Source organism: Halichoerus grypus, chromosome 2, assembly GCF_964656455.1.
Source record: "Halichoerus grypus chromosome 2, mHalGry1.hap1.1, whole genome shotgun sequence".
NCBI classification, from domain to species: domain Eukaryota; kingdom Metazoa; phylum Chordata; class Mammalia; order Carnivora; family Phocidae; genus Halichoerus; species Halichoerus grypus.
Window position 1 is genome coordinate 88936099 of NC_135713.1, and position 17205 is coordinate 88953303.

General features: G+C 38.0%; 1 protein-coding gene across 2 annotated transcripts in view; it reads left to right on the forward strand.

The window, feature by feature from the left end:
- Nucleotides 1-13919: 13919 nt before the first annotated feature.
- EDIL3 (EGF like and discoidin domains 3) overlaps nt 13920-17205 on the forward strand; it is a 396995-nt gene continuing 393709 nt past the window's right edge. Inside the window, exon 1 of one of the 2 annotated variants that reach the window (XM_078067084.1) lies at nt 13920-14289. In XM_078067084.1, the coding sequence (XP_077923210.1) occupies nt 14223-14289 (67 nt within the window). In that variant the 5' untranslated portion in view covers nt 13920-14222. The remainder of the gene's footprint in view (nt 14290-17205) is intronic. The other variant, XM_078067083.1, reaches the window with a different exon arrangement.

Sequence of the window (17205 nt, forward strand, 5' to 3'; positions counted from 1 at the left end):
TCTCTCATGCTCACTCTCTCTCTCTCTCTCTTCTCTAGCTCTCTCTCTCTGGCAAATAAATAAATAATCTTAAAAAAAGAACAATTCTATAAGTTTCTGACATTGTTGACTAGGAATTGTGACATATAAACCTCAATAAAATATTGATTTAAATTTTTAAATGAATCATGCTAGTGAATAGATCAAATTATCTTTCTATTCTCTCTATAGGAATTCATATTTAAACATTTCTCTGAAATAAAGAAGTGATCATTTTTTTCATAGAGACGGCCAGCTATATTACATAAGCCCCCGGTCCCACAAAATCTGAATCTACTACTCTTGGCACTCACCCATTAATGCAAGCAAGAAGAAAAAAATGACCAAAAATAACAACATATAGTATTCTTGTCCATACTAAGTGCTAAAATGCACAGCTGTAGAGTGTAGCAAAGAAGTATAGTGTTTTTCAGATAAACAGGCAATGTCAATCTCCTATAGGAGGTAAGAGGTTTTCAGAAGCTTTGTTAGGGTTGGAAGGGTGCAAGGGTGTGTGATTAAATAAGGAAGTCTAGACAACTGTCAATTTAAAGCATAAAATATTTTTCAGTGCCTTTTCTAAATATAAAAGTAATAGAGACACCTTTAAATGGTTTTAAATATTGGATATGCCAAAGAAAGCATACATACTCTATTTCCTAATATATACATGTTTAATCATCTAAGTTTATATATGTATGAATAGTTCATTATATAAAATACACACACAAGGATCAGGAGTAAAATTTAATAGTCTGAACTTTTTCATTTAATTATCAGTGAAATTATAAGCCCATGATGGCCTAATATTAAGCATAAATAAGAAAGCAGATAAACCACATAAAATACTTAAAACTTCTGCTCAACAAAGTTAAAAGAAAAAAAACTGAAGGAATGTTGATTAATATTTAAGAAAACATTGTATCTCCATTATATTGAAACTATGAAATTATGTTAAAAAAATCTCACAGTAAGAAATGGGCATAAAATATAAATAGGTAATTCATATAAGATGAAAGTAATAGGTAAAAAACAAATGGAGATGTTTAACCTCACTGGTAGAGTACCACAGATTAAAATAATGAGGGTTTTTGGATTATTAGATTCGCATAACTCAAAAAGCCTGCTAATATCTAGTATTATTGGGAAAAATGGGTACTCTGGTACTCTGCTGGTGAAAGATAAACTTAGTACAAACTTTCTGGAAAATGTAAGGAGTATCTATTAGAATTTAACATATATATGCTTTTTCACCCAGCAACCTCTTCACCTAAGAATTTTTTCTACAGAAATGATTATTGCAGTTTATAAAGATATACTTACCAAATTGTTTTACAGCATTGTCTCTGAAAGCAAGATAACAACAACAACAACAACAAAAATTGCAGACAACCCAACAACTAGTCAAAAAGGGATTGGATGATAGTGTTAAAATTGTCATACGTCATAGGAGGGAATGTTATAAAACCACTTAAAATTACATTTACATGTGCAATGAACCATAAATATATCTATAATATATTTACTGTCTAGTGAGAGAGCAAGAATGAAGAAAGAAATGAGAGAGGAGGGAAGAGGTATAATAGATACATATCCATATCCTCTGTTCATATACATTAAGGATATATTCTGGAAAGGTATATTCTAAAATGTTAGCAATCATGAATAAGTAGTGGTGGATTATGGATGAATTTTTTTCTAGCATTTAAAAAAATCTAAATTAAACATAAGCATTTATCTTAATATCCTAAAAATTAATTGAAGCCATCTATGTTACAAAGAGCATAGAACTATTTTTATTGAATTGGTTAAGATAATTTAGCCTTTACTATTTTAATACTGTACATTTAATTTGTTTTGAATATTTGATATAATAAATTATGTGATATATATTATACTTGACATAATAAATATTTTAGAATAATCACTTCTGTAACTGAATTGTAATCATATCTAAAACTATATTAAATTAACCCCTTAAGATAAATTCTTAAAAATTGTTTTGCTAGGTCAAAGCTTATATTTACTTTTAAGTCCCTCACCTGTATTGTCAAATTCCTCCTTAGAAGGTGGAAGCAATTAACATTCCCAGTAGTGGTATATGAGAGTCAGTCATCACTGAGAAGTGTTCTTCCTGCTTTGATAGTTACCTTTCAGTTATTTTTATGTTCTGCAGGCAGGAAATTTGACTCTTGTTTCTTCTCATTTTTTTAACTTACCAAAAATTAGATTAAAATATTGACCTAAATTTTTCTATTTTATGTGACTTGATAGTAAAACTAATTAGCTTGTTGATCACTTTTTAATTTATTTTAGTTATTCAAATGGAAATTTAAAAATCCAATTACTAGAAGTATGCTTATTTATTTGATATGCAGAAATGTTGAGTTACATTTGCATTATTAAAAATTGGGAAATTTCATATTAAATTTCAGGTTTTGAGAAATTGGGGTCTGGCCATGCTGGACCCATACTCCCACAAAGCAACACTGACTGTATGTGGGTGGCTACTGTACCCTTAAGATTGGGCATGCATTTGTAAATTTGCCACCACTTCTAATTGTGTTCTTTTAGGTCCATTCACTCCTGTATGTGGCTTGCCTCAGCACAATGGGCTGAATTTTAAATCAGTGAGTGAATTTTCATTTTAAATAATAGATGTTCAGAGAGAAGACTTATCAGTATTAATCTGGGCTCTGGTTTCCTTATGAAACTGTGCTGTCCCTGGTGTCTGGAGCTAAATAGATTCCAATATCTGATGGGTTCGGATGGATGTAGTTTTGGCAAACCAGTATTATAGGTGTATATGGAAAGCGTGAGGGTGTGTGTACACTGATGAATTCAGTCAAGACTAAGAAGTTACTGGAGTATCTGGGCTGCACGATAGCACTAACGAAAGTATATTTTAGCATTTTACAGACCTTAAATTTAGTGGTTTAAAAGGAACTGCTTATGCCTCAGACATAGTATGTGATAAATTAATATTTTTTGAATGCATGAAGGAGTACATGAATGATTGAACATCCCATGATTAGATTTTCTTACTGGTAGGAAGGAAATTAACTGAGGGTGAGAATCAACCCAAACTGCCTGGTAAAACTTTGAGCTCAGAGTCAATGAGGAGGAAAATAGTAAGAAGTCACAGAGTTGCTGCTAATGCTTGTGAGTTTAACTCTGCAAATTGATCAAAGAAACAGACTAATCAAAAAATTTAATTGAGGGGCACCTGGGTGGCTCAGTCGGTTAAGCGTCTGACTTTGGCTCAGGTCATGATCTCAGGGTCCTGGGATTGAGCCCTGTATCCTCATAGCATCCAACTTCCTCAGCAGGGTGTTTGCTTGTCCCTTGCCCTCTGCCCCTCCCCGACTCATGCATTTTCTCTCTCTCTTTCTCTGTTTCTCTCCCTCTCTCACACATAAAATCTTCAAAAAAATTTAATTGAGAAAAATGTTATTAGGTGATGTTCCCAATGAAAAAAAAATTAGGATGTAATGTTTAGACCCTTCATATTGGTCTAATTTTGTGAGGTAGCTGGTCAGTGCGAAATCAACATCCTATTCATTATAAGAGATATACCCATAGTACATTTGGCCCTTTTTTTTCAAGAGACTCGAACTTCTCTTGACATTTCAATGATGAAGTAAAGTTTAGGGAAACAAATTATACCAGGCAGCCAGTACTCCTGCTTGTAAGAATTCTTAATAGAGATTTGTTCTGTGGAATGAAATTTAGTAAGCAGAAAATAACTAATAAAATCTTAAATTTTCAGAATGCAAATGAAAAAAGCAGACTAATAACCCCTTCTGATTTTTATATTTTCTTCTCATGGTTACAGTGTTGAGGAGGCTTCCTGTAATATGCTATCCAGGTGTTTGGCTTCCTGACTTCTGAATGTCCCACTTCCAGGCCTTCTAGAACCATGCCACCCCTCCTTCCCAGCTCGACAACCTCTCCCATTCTAGTGTGTACTCTGAGCTCCAGTTACCCATGTATCAGCAGTTATATATTGGGATATCCTTAATCTTAGAGAGGAATACCTCTTACTCCCTTTCCTGGCAAGATGTTGATGTGTGCCCTCCCCATGTGCACTCCCCCAACTCCACCCTCCTTTCTACTTTGCCTGTTTTTAAAGAAGAAACAAAAATCAACCCAGAATTAACTTACATTGTTATACTTCTTTACCCCAAAAGGGTTTAAATGGACTTAGGAACAGACTCACTATTCTTTCTAATGATTTATCCAAAGAGGTATATCTTACTTTTCCACTTCAGGTACCTAGGAGATTCCTGCAGGAGGCAGAGACAAGCCAATTTATGACATGTTTCTATAGGTTGCTCATATTTGGTCCAGCTAGAAGGCCATCAGAAGTTCATGCCCCTGAGAGTTATGTAGATTTGTTTTGGAAGTGCTAGACATTGCAACTAGTGAAGGAATTATGATAATTTCCAATTTCCTTTTCACCCCATACTACAGGCTGAATGGAAGGCTTGGTTACTGTCAGAAAGTTATCTTTAATTTATGGATTTGTTTATTAAGGACTGAATGATCTTAGAAACTAGAAAGCTACAATACTCTAGTGGTTACGCTGAGCTATAGGTGAGTTGGTTCTTATTGCTCCCATGGGAAGGAATCCTCCGCCAGCAGTCCCAGCAACTGCCAGGAGCAGTGATTTAAGCTCTGTGCTATCCACTTCCTCCACAAGACTGCCTTTTAGGGCAAAGGTGCCATCTGGGACTAAAAAAGGAGATCTGTTTTATAGCATTAAAAGGAATTTTACAGAACTAATTAGAGGCAAAAGGGCTGTCCATCTCTCTTGTTTGGAATGTAAGCTATTCAGAGAATTCATAAGATTAGTCTTCTGCATTTGAAAAAAATTAAATTAAAAAAGCTAAAAGAAATATAATAATATAAGTACAGTAGAATATAAAACAGATAAAACAATAAAAGATTTTGCTTTGGTTAAAAAATATGAAAGGTAAAGGGCCTAGCCATCTCCTTTATTTAAAGTAAAGCAGCTACATGTTGTGGATTGGTAGTCTACACAATTAAGTTATCAAAATTAAGGCTCTTCTAGAGGGAAAACTTCCTGGGATTTTCAGTCATTGCTCAAGGTTCCCAGGCAGAGCCCTGAACAAAACTGAGTCACCAGCTCGAGTCACAGCCCAGAGTGACACATTATTTAACAGAGGAAAGGAAAATGTTAAAATAATACAAGGGTGTTTTCAGCTGATGCTGAGTCAGATCATCACAGGCAACACTAGAAACATTTCCACCCTCAACCTACACACTGTTATGTCTCCTATTCATAAACAGGAAGGCTAGGAAATAGTTTACTATCAATACCACTGTTAATTTTATTTTTAAAAGTGGACAAATGCAATTTTCAAACTTTTTGGCAAGAATACTTAACTTCCACTTGGTTACACTTTTTGTTTACTCATCTCCAGTGTGACAGTCTAAAGGGTCCTCTAAATTCATCAACTTTTAAACAAAACAAAACACCTGATTTTAGATTGATGTGTAATCTCTACTTTCAAATTCACATAAATTTTCTCATTATATTATTTTATAGAAAACATTCAGAAATGTATTCCTTATAATAAAATGGTAAATAATAATTCAACTAAATAGAAAATTAACTTTTTTCAATCTTATTTATTGATGATTGGGTGAGTAAAGGCCCACATTGGAGTGGGTTTTTACTTTATAACCTGTAACTTCAGTTCAAGACGTCCATTACAATGTATTTCAGATCACAAATTACATTACAAATCAAGTTTCATCCCTATATATGCTTAGGGAAAAAACTGTTATTGGAATCTGACTAGAAATCTTTGAATTCTCTAAGGGTTTCATAACACAATGGTGCGATTATGCTTCTGAGTCTCTTTTAGATATGGTTTATAATTTTGGTATTGAAAATAAAAGCTTCCTTCTGAATTAAGTCCCCAGGATCATCAAATAAAGCAAGAAAGGCATGCTGTCATTGCATTTTCAAAACCTTATTAAAACTCTCTTAGTTTACATTTTTGTTTTTGTTTTGGTCACTCTCACAAGCATAAGGACAAGATATTAAAATTTTCTTCTTAGTGAGGACCATGATATTTCTTTTATCCTCCAAATTTAATATTGGCATGCTGGTTTTGTATTGGTTTGTATGGAAATGTATGGGTTTAAAATATTTAATCAAATATTTCATATTATGCTAATATAATAATAATTTAAGGCAAATTATAACTGTTACATGAGACGTGTCATATTCTATTTTATTTTAGTGAAATATTTAAAATTACTGTGTATGTTAGGGAAAATGTGCTTGGAGTATTTTATCTATAGACAGAAGTAACAGAATCAATGTTAATATTAAACATATGAAATTAAATGTTATTCTCCCCATGGCTGAAGAAATGAACCATATTTTAAATTGCATGTGCCAAAATACCACATATTAAAATATACTCCACTTGCTTTTTCAGTTTTAAAACAAAACCATGATTATGAAAATCAGTAATTTTTTATTGACAAGAGTTTTTAAGTTTTAGCCCATTTTGGAACCAGGAAAATCAGAGAGGATCTTATGTATTCATTATCTTTGACATTTGTTTATGGATAACAGAAACATTTTCTCTAAGTTTCGTTTAGCTTTGGTCCAATTACTATACTTGATGGATCAAACTAGAAGTCTTGTATATTTTAAATAAATAAATCTCTGGCTCAATTTTTAGCAATGCTATAAATGGAGAAAAACAGAGGGAAAGCCAATGAAAACCAGGTAAAGGGGGAAATAGTTGAAGATTGTCCTTTTGACTGTTATAATAACATTTCTCCCCCACCCCGTCCCAGTTAACCATGTATTTAAATAGCTATGGGTATGGTGCCCATGAAAGAAGTTTTTATCATTTCATTTTAAATCAGAAGACACTGAGTTCCAGTTTTCTGTCAAATGCAACCTCAAAGTTTATAGCATTCAATCCTGCCAAATCTTCACAAGTCTCTCTTTCTTTCCTGCTAAAGAAAACATTATTTTTTTCTTTTATCCTATCCTGTACCCTCATGAACACTCACTTCCCTTTTACACTTACAGTAATGTCTTCACCCCTTAAAGTTATTTTTTGAGCAAATGCTGGTATATAGAAAATTACTGTAATGGCTGCATTGGACCCAGGAACCCAGGGGATGTGTGCCATGCCCCCAAAAAGTGACTAAAGTGAACATAAGAGTCAGGAATGATACAAGTGTGTCTGCTTATGTAGCATTTATTTGGCAGCAGTAATACCAATTTGATGGGGAGAAAAAGTAAGTATGACAATATGAAAAGAAGTAAAATATTATTATTTTAAGATGATATAATTGTATATCTAGAAGACCCAAAAGAATCAAGGGAAAAACTAAATAAGCAGGACAAGACTTTGCCAAAGTGACTAAGTATAACATTAGTACATGCACATAGACAGGTACACATATAGCCTTTTATAAACATAAAACAGCCCATTATAAAACATAATGGAAAAAACTTCATTTAGATAGGGACATAAAAAGGTAAAATACCTAAGTAGAAACCTAACAAGAGGAACATAAAAGAAAACCTGGATATATACATAGGAGTATTAGTACTATAAATATGTTTATTCTACCTGAGTTTATTCTAGACAAGTACATTCTAAAGTATATATGGGGAAAAATATATGTACAGTATTAGGGAATAGTTTTTAGAAAGAAGTAGATGAGGGCATTTTACCCCTGCAGTTATTAAAAACATTTTTAAACAACAATAATTCAATAATTAAGAGTATGGTGCTGGCACATGAATAGATAAACAAATGGCACAGTGTATAAAAGCAATCAGTAGGGCCAAGTCTATAGTGACTAGGTGACTGAGTTGGCATGGCATATCAGTAAAGAAGACTGGGATTTACTCAATAAATGGATTTTATATAGCATAATTTTCTGGAAAACAAGATCTATACTACCCTCTTACAAAAAAATAAATTTCAGTTTGATAAGAACTATAAAAACACACATGAAAACATAATGCCCATGAAAGTACTATAAGAAAATATGTTTATACACTCAGAAGAGTAAGAGCCTATCTTGGCAAAACCTGAAGCCTAGAAATCATAAAGCAAAGATGGATAAATTTCATCACTCCAAATATAAAACATTTTAGCACAGTAAAAATCAAAACAGCTACAAATTAGCTGGATAATTTTTTGACAAAAAAATGACAGTTTATTTAATATATACAGAGCTCCTAGCAATCAAGAAAAGGTCAGCAATCCAGTAGAAAAAAGAGAAAAAGACATGAAAGATAACATAAAGAAAATATAAATTATTTTTTAAATATGTAAAAAGTTGCTAAAACACACTCATGATAAAAGATGTTCAAAACGATGTGAGACCATTTTTCATCTACAAGATTGACAAGACCAAAAATTGCAAACACATTGTATGGCCAGGAAGCAGGGAGACAAGGTCTCTGATGCATTATAGGTAGAAGGATGAATTCATACATCTTTCATGAATGGCAATATGGCAATATCTACCACAATTTTAAATGCACATAGATTCAACCAACAATGCCACTTCAAACAATCTATTCTAATGAGTTTATTTTGCAAATGTGTGCAAAATATGAGTTCACTACAACATCACTTGCAATAGCAAAAGATTGGGAGCAACTTAAATGTCTGTCAAAAGGTATTTATGTTACACAAATACTGTGCAGCCCTTGATACAATTTCAGAAATATATATTTGTGAAAACAAGATGTGTAATGTTTGTATAATTTAGCAATTTTTGTGAAAGCATGCACATATACACACATATACATACTATATATGAAAGCATGGACATATACACATATACATATACACTATATATATATGTATATACACACATCTTTAGAAAGATACACAGCAATAGTTACTAGCTATCCTAGGAAGGCAACCCTATGTTAGGAGGGAGTGTCATTAAAAGGGAAACTTATTTTCCTATATACCCACTTGGTCCCTTTGAACTTTTATTATATACATGTATTATTCAAAACTATTTTAGGGAGCTGAAAGCTAAGTCACTGTAATGGGTTGAGCCAGAAGGAACTGGAGGCACTGGAAGTTTATGTTACCAAGATCAGGTTCTGAAAGCAAAGGTGCACTCTTGTATAATGACCCTGCATATTTTCTGGGTACAGCATCCATCAGGGAATCAAGCAGGGAAATACTGGGAACTGGGAATTTGGTACAAAACAATGTAGCCTTAAAAATAAATTTCTCTTAGTGCTCATAGTGGGAAGACTAAAGAAGTTTAAAACATAACACTCAGGTATATCTAAGGCAAGCAGTTATCTTCATAGCAAGAACCATTTGTAATTATTTGGAAAGGTAAGGCTAACACTGATGAAACAACTAGAGAAAAACAAAAATTGTTAATTCTAAAAGGATCATGGTTCTGTAGTGCTGGAATAATTTTAGGAGGTATTAAAGGGAGGTAGGAATTCAGCTAATTATAATTTGTAGAAGGTCATTTCAGATGAGGATAACACCATGAGCAGAGGATTAAAAGAAAGAATTAACTTGGTGTTTATGGAGATCAATGAAAAAAAGTGTTATAAATTATGCAAATATTTTAGACAACTTTTTAAAAGATTTATTCATTTTAGAGAGAAAGAGCGCACACATGCATATGCATGAGCAAGAGCGGGGGCGGGGGGTGGGCAGAGGGAGAGGGAGAGAGAGAATACCAAGAAGACTCCCCACTGAGTGTGGAGCCCCTGACACAAGGCTCAATCTCAGGATGCTGAGATCATAACCCTGAGATCATGACCTGAAAATCAAGAGTCGGGTGCTTAACCTACTGAGTCACCCAGCTGCCCCTATTTTAGACAGTTTAAAAGTGTCCTTGGAACTCTACATTTGAGCAAAATATCCTCTAAAATGATACATCAAGAAGGGTAGAGAAAATACAAACTACTAAAAAATGACAGTTAAAATTAGAACTAAAATTGAAAATATAAATAAATAAAATGGACCACTGATCCTTGATTTCTTCAACTGTTAAATTGAAATAATAATAATGTTCACCTCATAAAGGTTGTTGGCATGATTTCGCAAAGCAATACATGTAAAAAATGTAGTAGTGTTTAGCATGCAGTTGAGTCTCCCTAGTTGTTGCCAGCGGAGTGAGTGGGCTCTGGATTCAGACTGCTGAGGTTCATTTACTGGCTCCAACACACGCTAACTTGAGACCCTGGGCAATTTATCTAACCAATCTGTGCCTTATTCCTTCTCTCTAGACAGGGGCCAATTTAATGTATTAATTTACTGTATTAGTTTTCTCTTGTTGCTTGTAACAAGTTACCACAAATTTAGCAGTTTAGAACAACACTAATCTCTTAACTCACAATTCTGCAGGTCATACGTCCAGGTAGGCTTGGCTTAGTTTTCTGCTTTGTATCTCACAAAGCTGAAATCCAACTTTTAATCCAGAGCATTTAGGATATTAAAGAAAATAAAGTTTTTGTAAATGTAAAATAGTTTTTAAATGGAAAATGATTTTAAAGATTTAATAGTACTGAGTGTAACTTGATCAAACAAACTAAGACCCTTCCTGTATCTAGTTTATTTCTAAATATTCAATTATGGAAATAATTACAGAAATACTCTATTTAGTGTTATTTGTTGCTTGACAACTTAAAAGGTAAATTAAAAATTTTCCATATAATTTATTGGGGGTGACAAGTGAAGAATGGAGATAATCAGCTTTTGAGGAAAAGTCTTTTGGAGTTCCATATGTGATTATTCTTATTTATTCATCATTATCATCGTCTTCATTTGTGCACTCATTACTGGACTAGGTTCTTTTGTGCACTACAATAAACTACCACTATGAGTTTTACTCCATTTTACAGTTGAGAATACTGAGACCTGGCCTTTAACTGACTTGAGAGTTTCAAGAGTCATAGTGGTAAACATAGTATTTCAATTCAGATATGTACCATTCCAGAATCCAAGCTCTGAGCCAATGAGAAGAATTCTTGAAAACCAGTAAACTTCCCTCAGTCTTGTTTTTGTTTGTTTTGCTAATTCTTTATTCTGCTTTATTTTCAGGCAATATTTACCAAGTTGTTTTCCTTATAGCACTAAATCTATAATATCTTACCAAGTATTCTGAGAAAAAGCCTGTCATGGTGAAAAAAGAAAAGTTTGCAAAATACTGGATTAAAGACTTTTAGAAAAGTTTCTTCACCATAGGACATTTCAAAGTTTTTATATGTTAACATTTACCAAATCTTCAAGATGCTACTTTGATATGCAATGTTTCCCAAAATTATTTGACCATTGAACCTCTTTTTCCCCAAAAACTTATTAACATCTTGGGGAAAGTAAGTCTGTAGAAAATATTTTGGGAAGTGCTGTTTCAAATGATGTATAGATTGATTTTTGACACTTCAGACACATATTTAGAGAAGCTAGAAACTGTAGACTAGATCATACATGATTAGTAAAGGTCCCTTGGTGCTTTATGTGAGGTAAAAGAGTCATAACAGAATTTTGTCCTTTTTAAAAAAAAAATCTATTTCCTGTGGTCTTTTAACATTTCTTATATTCCATTTCTGAAGAGGCGATATATGAATTTAGTAAGAGTGAAATAAGTCCTATAAATGTAAATTAGGTAAAGTGCCTGGAATATTCAAAATGAAAGTCTTATTGGTACATATCATTATTGATAAGTGGGGAAAAAAGAAGGGGTACCTACATAGAATCTATGCATATGGATCTAAGACTGTGTATCAAATTTAGACTGAAAATGGGACTTATGGAAATAAAAGCATTAAGCTGGTGACATATTTTACAAGTCATCTACCAGAAAATACAGAATGGCATTTACAGGCACACCTCCAGGTATTTGGTCATAACATGCATTTTAATGCAGTTTTGTGTTTTCCTGGAGTTTTTTTTTTTTAACAGTTGAAATTAAAAGAAAGATAAAATTTTAGAACATGCACTGTTGCCAAAAAATTAACTTCCTAACATGCTTATTAAGGTCACATATTATCGGAAAAGTGGGAACAGAGAATAAAGTAGGAAAATAAAACTCTTGGGGCACACTTTTTTCTTTACTCTGTCATCACAAAGACACCGGCTTCTGATTTTATATTTTTGAGATTTAGTACTATCCTTTAGAAATAAAACCTTAAAACTAATTTTAAACATCTCATTTCAAAATGTTAGAGGTACTTTATGATGGACATGCTGCAGCATGACTGAAGGCTTACTTTCAGAATTAAGTAATAATGACATGGGAGAAAGTTGGAATTTGATTGTTTAAAAGTTTCTTGCTATAGTTCCGGACAGTGGTGTTCTATTCTAACATCTATGGATTTAAGCATGAAAATAGTAAATAAATGATTCTCCCTCTTTCCCTTAGCAAAAAAAAAAAAAAAAAAAAATTTTTAACCCTCCCCCGGCACATGAGATCTGAAACAAAACTTGCTTTGACATAATTTTTGTTGTTTCTGTTGTTTTGTTTTTGTTTGCCAGTGGTACAGTATCTTAACTCCTCCATAGCAACACGCAGTACTACTTTTCTATCAACCTTGCATCCTTGATCTCACTTCAAATTCCAAAAGGAAGGTAGAAATTGAAGTTTAAAGGACTCAAGGAGGTAAAGGAGATGAAGTTGTAGGACTAATTGTCCTGTTACCTCTTTCTGAGTATGTTCTCATTTCAAATGCTTGCTTTCAAGAATATGTCCTACAATTTTTTTTTTTTTTTCCCTGTGGTTCTCTCTCTCTACAACCTTCTCTAGAAGAAGAAAAGAGAGCTGTGTTTCATTTTGGTACCTGCAACTGATGGAATCAAATCCATGTACATTAAGCAATCATTCTAACGTAAAAACAGAGGAGAAAGCACTATTTTAAGCTATGGTCGGTATTCTGCAGTCTCTTTCACTGCAAGAAAAACCAGTCCATTTATATTGGTTTGGATGGATAGCAGAAAAATTTGACCCACCTTAGTGATACTTCAAGAATCTGTCCTTGCCTTCTCTTTTTCTTGTACAGTGCCCAAATTCTCCTCATTATTTCTCATCTGAAACGTGTCCTAACAAGACACGTGTCTCGTACTGGCTTGCCCCAGGCCTTCACCTTTTTGCCCATGTGAACAGATAAACTCACAACCCACTCTCCCAGCCCTAGAGCTAACTAAACTGCAGACAGAACAACAGAGCAGCCTTGTCTTAGCTGATTAGAGTCTGGCTGTTGACTAGGTTGCATATCCTGAGAATCGGAGCAATTCACTTTGCAGGGTTCCATTTCTCACCCAGCTTCGTGCCCCAAGAGTCACTTTTCAAAATCTCTTTAACTTATTTTCCTGGCTATACTGAGAACTTCAGGGGCATCCTTAACGTGGTTAATTGTAAAGTCAATGCTGGAACCAAGAGAATCTCAGACACCAAAGTGCTTCCCTTAACCCTAGAGTCTCTGGCGTTTGCGGAGAAGGTACAGGCAATGTAGGAACTTTAGAGGTGGTGGCAGGTGCCAGGGTGTGGCTGCAGTTGTCTCCCTTTTCTCTTCCAGTAGAAGGAGCCACGGGAGCGGGGGGGGGGGGGGGAAGAGGTAGGAAAGAGGGGAAGACTGGGGGAGGGAATAGGGGGGAGCTGGCGGGCACCGGGGGAGCGCGCCTGCGAAGCTCAGGCTCACACGCACGCCGCCTCTGTTTGTACACAGTGCGCACCCGGCCGTCGGCTCGCTTCCCGCTAGCTCACGCTTCATTGTTCTCCAAGTCAGAAGCCCCGCAGCTGCGGCGGCGAGAGCGGAGCAAGCCGAGCGCACGGTCTGCCGGTCCACAGGCGCGGGTGACCCGGAGCCGCCGCGGGAGCCCGCGCCCCGCCCCGCCCCGCCCCGCCCGCCGCGCCTCAGCCGGGACCCACCCGCAGCGGAGGCTGAGCCCGGCGGCGGCTCCTCAGAGCTCGCCCACCTTCTTGCGCCGGAGCGCAGGCAAAAGGGGAGGAAAGATTCCTCTCTTTGGTCACCACTCTTTCTCGCCTTCTCCAAGAATTTGTTTAAGGTAGTGCTGCGGGCAGAAGACATCTTTTTGAATTCTCCGGCAGGGGCGGGGTCTGCCGCTGCCCTGCGGTGCCACCTCAGCGACACTGCCCTCTGTTAGGACCCCTGACCAGCCGAGGTCACGTTCGGGGACCGAATCATGAAGCGCTCGGTGGCCGCTTGGCTCTTGATCGGGCTCAGCCTCGGTGTCCCGCAGTTCTGCAAAGGTGAGGCGGCGGGGCCCGGGCCGCTAGGTGCGGGACAGGCTGGAGTCCCCTGGGAAATGCCGCGCAGGGGGCTGGAGGCTGTCCCCGGGGCGCGCCAGGGATGGTGAGCGCCGCGGGCGGTACGGAGGAGGCGGCGCGCCCCGGGTGCCTCGGAAAAGTGCTCGCAAAGTCAGAGCGGAGTGCGTGGGGCTGAGCGGGGAAGAGGGTGAGAGGGTACGGAGGTGAGATCGAGGAAAGACGGGGACCGAGGGCAGGGGGAGGGAACGGCGCTCTTGGGAACCAGAGGTTCCTCGGCTCACTGAGCCAACTGGTCACTGCTCGAAACCTCCCTGGGGAATGCCCGGTGATGCTAGCTACGGGCAACGGGCGAGGCTTCCGTGGGGGCCCGAGCTGGGAAGCAAGCTAGCGGGCGTCATCTGCTTGAAACGGGAAGAGGCTGGAGAGCCTTATGGCTGTCTGTCCCCCGGGTTGCAGTTCTCCGAAGTGGGCCGGGGCTGAGCGGTTTGCAAATCCAAACCTGGCCCTGGGAGTTCTGGAGGTGGGCGAGGTGGAGATGGGTCTGACAAGTCAGTTCGGCTTTCTCCTGCCTTCCCTTGCAGGACGCGCTGCGTCGATTACAGAAAAACCACAGGAACCGCCTCTCCTCTAACCTCAGGGGCTCCGAGCTTGGCTCAGCACTCCCTCCGTGTACCCCTCAGTGTACACGCGTAACTCTTGGTAATAGAGAATCTTGCAGTGCGAGGCATTCTCGCTCCCCCTCCCAAGAGCAGAAAAGTTGTAAGAGCTGGTCTGGTTGTGCTTTCCATGACTTGTGTGAAATAAACCAGCCTACAAAAAATTACAGGACTTAGATGCGTCTCCTACTGAGTTGTATAGACGAATCTCAGGTCCTTTGCGAAGGGTGGCTTGTCAATATAAACCCTTGTCCCGGCCGCGTCACTTCGCGGGTCGGGGCTGAAGTTGGCACCGATAAAGGGCAGGAGGAGCGACAGGGGGCCCTGGGGAGACCGCGCAAGAGGGACTTGCGCCCCTTCTGCACTCACGGATAGGGGCGGCCCCTTCTAAGGGGTCCAAGGGTAATACAACCCTTAGCAGGCTGCTTCAAGTGGAGAGCTGAGTGCACTACAGGGTTTTAAATGCTGTGCCTCTAAAAAAAGGATAGTTGAATTAAAAGCGTTGACTCGAATTGAATTCATTTGAAATTCACACTGCGTGAGTATTCTACACCATCCATGCCTGCATCCATCCATTTATCTGTTTCATAGGAAAATTGTGAGCTCTTGGGCTACTGTTTGCCCAAGAAGCTTGGTGTTCCTGGATGCCCTCACTGCCCTGCCAGTAGCGATCCATGGCCGTGCTTTGCCTCGGCCTCCCTCCCGCCCCCAGAACGTGGCTATTTTCCCCAGCGTGTAGCGTGTGTGTAGGTGTGTGCCTTGCCAGCGTTTACAAAGTGCCCTTCCAGTTATCAGGCAGAGGCAGCCACTCCACTGAAGGTTAAGGCATGGTAATGGCTTTGTAGTTGCTCGGCTGAGTTCCCCAGCGATATGGAAAAGACAGGGCTCCCACCACTCTTATTTTTCCTTTCTCTTATTTCCCATCTGGATTTCTTCAGCACTTTCATCCCTTAGCAGGAAGGGGAAGGGACGAACTGCAGGCACTACCTTCTCCTCCTCCCTTCCCCACCTCCGTTCCCACCCCAAACACGAAAACGCACGTTCACCCACTCACACGCACCTACACCGTGCCACCGCAGCCACCATCTGTCCCCGAGCCGAGGTGGAGGGTGGCGGGGGTGGAGGAGGATAATGTGTCTAGCGTGCGTGGCCACGCTATCCTCACTCGGTCTGGTTGCGGGAACCCTGGGGCGAGGTGAGTCTTGGCTCACTGCAGTGGGTAGCTCTGCCTCCTAAAGATACCCACGCCTAGGGCACAGCTTACTCCGCCAGACAAACCAACCACGCCGATTTTGCTAGGGTTCTCCATTCCCGCTCCTAGACAATAATCGGGCAGCGGTGTACTCCATATTCTTTTCGTAGATTGCTCCCCCCCCCTTTTTTTTTTCCAGCCATCCTGTGATTAGAGGGAAAGAGGGCTTTAGGAAAGAAACGGACCATTTTCCGTGAGTCCTTTTGTTAAACTTGCACCTTTCTAATTTCTCCTTCAGCCCTGCAGAAGGCAGAGTGCGGCTTGTGTGACAGCTCCAAACAATTAAACTTTAAGTAAACTTATTGAAGCCAGTGTTAACACTGAGAATTTCCCTTGCATCCCTCTGCCCCGGACATCGTTTATCTAATGTAGCCTTTGAGAAATTGGTGTTTCCCTGTGTGGGTGGCAATTTACGTGCATTAATGATTGGGATTTGGTAATTTCTTTTATGAGTCGTTTTTATTTTAAAACTAAACCAATGGATCAGTCAGATTGAATATTTTATTAACTCTTAAATTATTCATCACTGTGGGTTGCTCTGAAAAATCCAATAACATGCATACAGTTGCAGCAAGCACGTGACATCTTATGCAATCTGTCCCTGTGCCTGCAGTTGGTGCCTGAAGTCTTTAAGCAAATGGCACTGTCTAAAAATGTCTAGACATGTCCTAAATACTATGAATCATTGGCATTTGAATTTCCTTTTTTTAATCAATGGTGTTTTTTAGTTATTCTACGTGAGAATAAATTAGTACCTGGACAGTCTCACTCAAGATAATAACAGTATGTTTCTATAATTAGTATAGCAATATTTACACTGAAATAACAGGTTTTTTGTTTTTAAAAATTTATTACACATTAGTGTTTTCGTTACTTAATTTACATGACCATGAATTCTGTACTTTAAAAATAAGTGCTAATTCAGATGCCAGATGAAGCACCTAAAAATAATTTTGAACTGGTGAACTAAAAATAATAAAGTGAAGATTA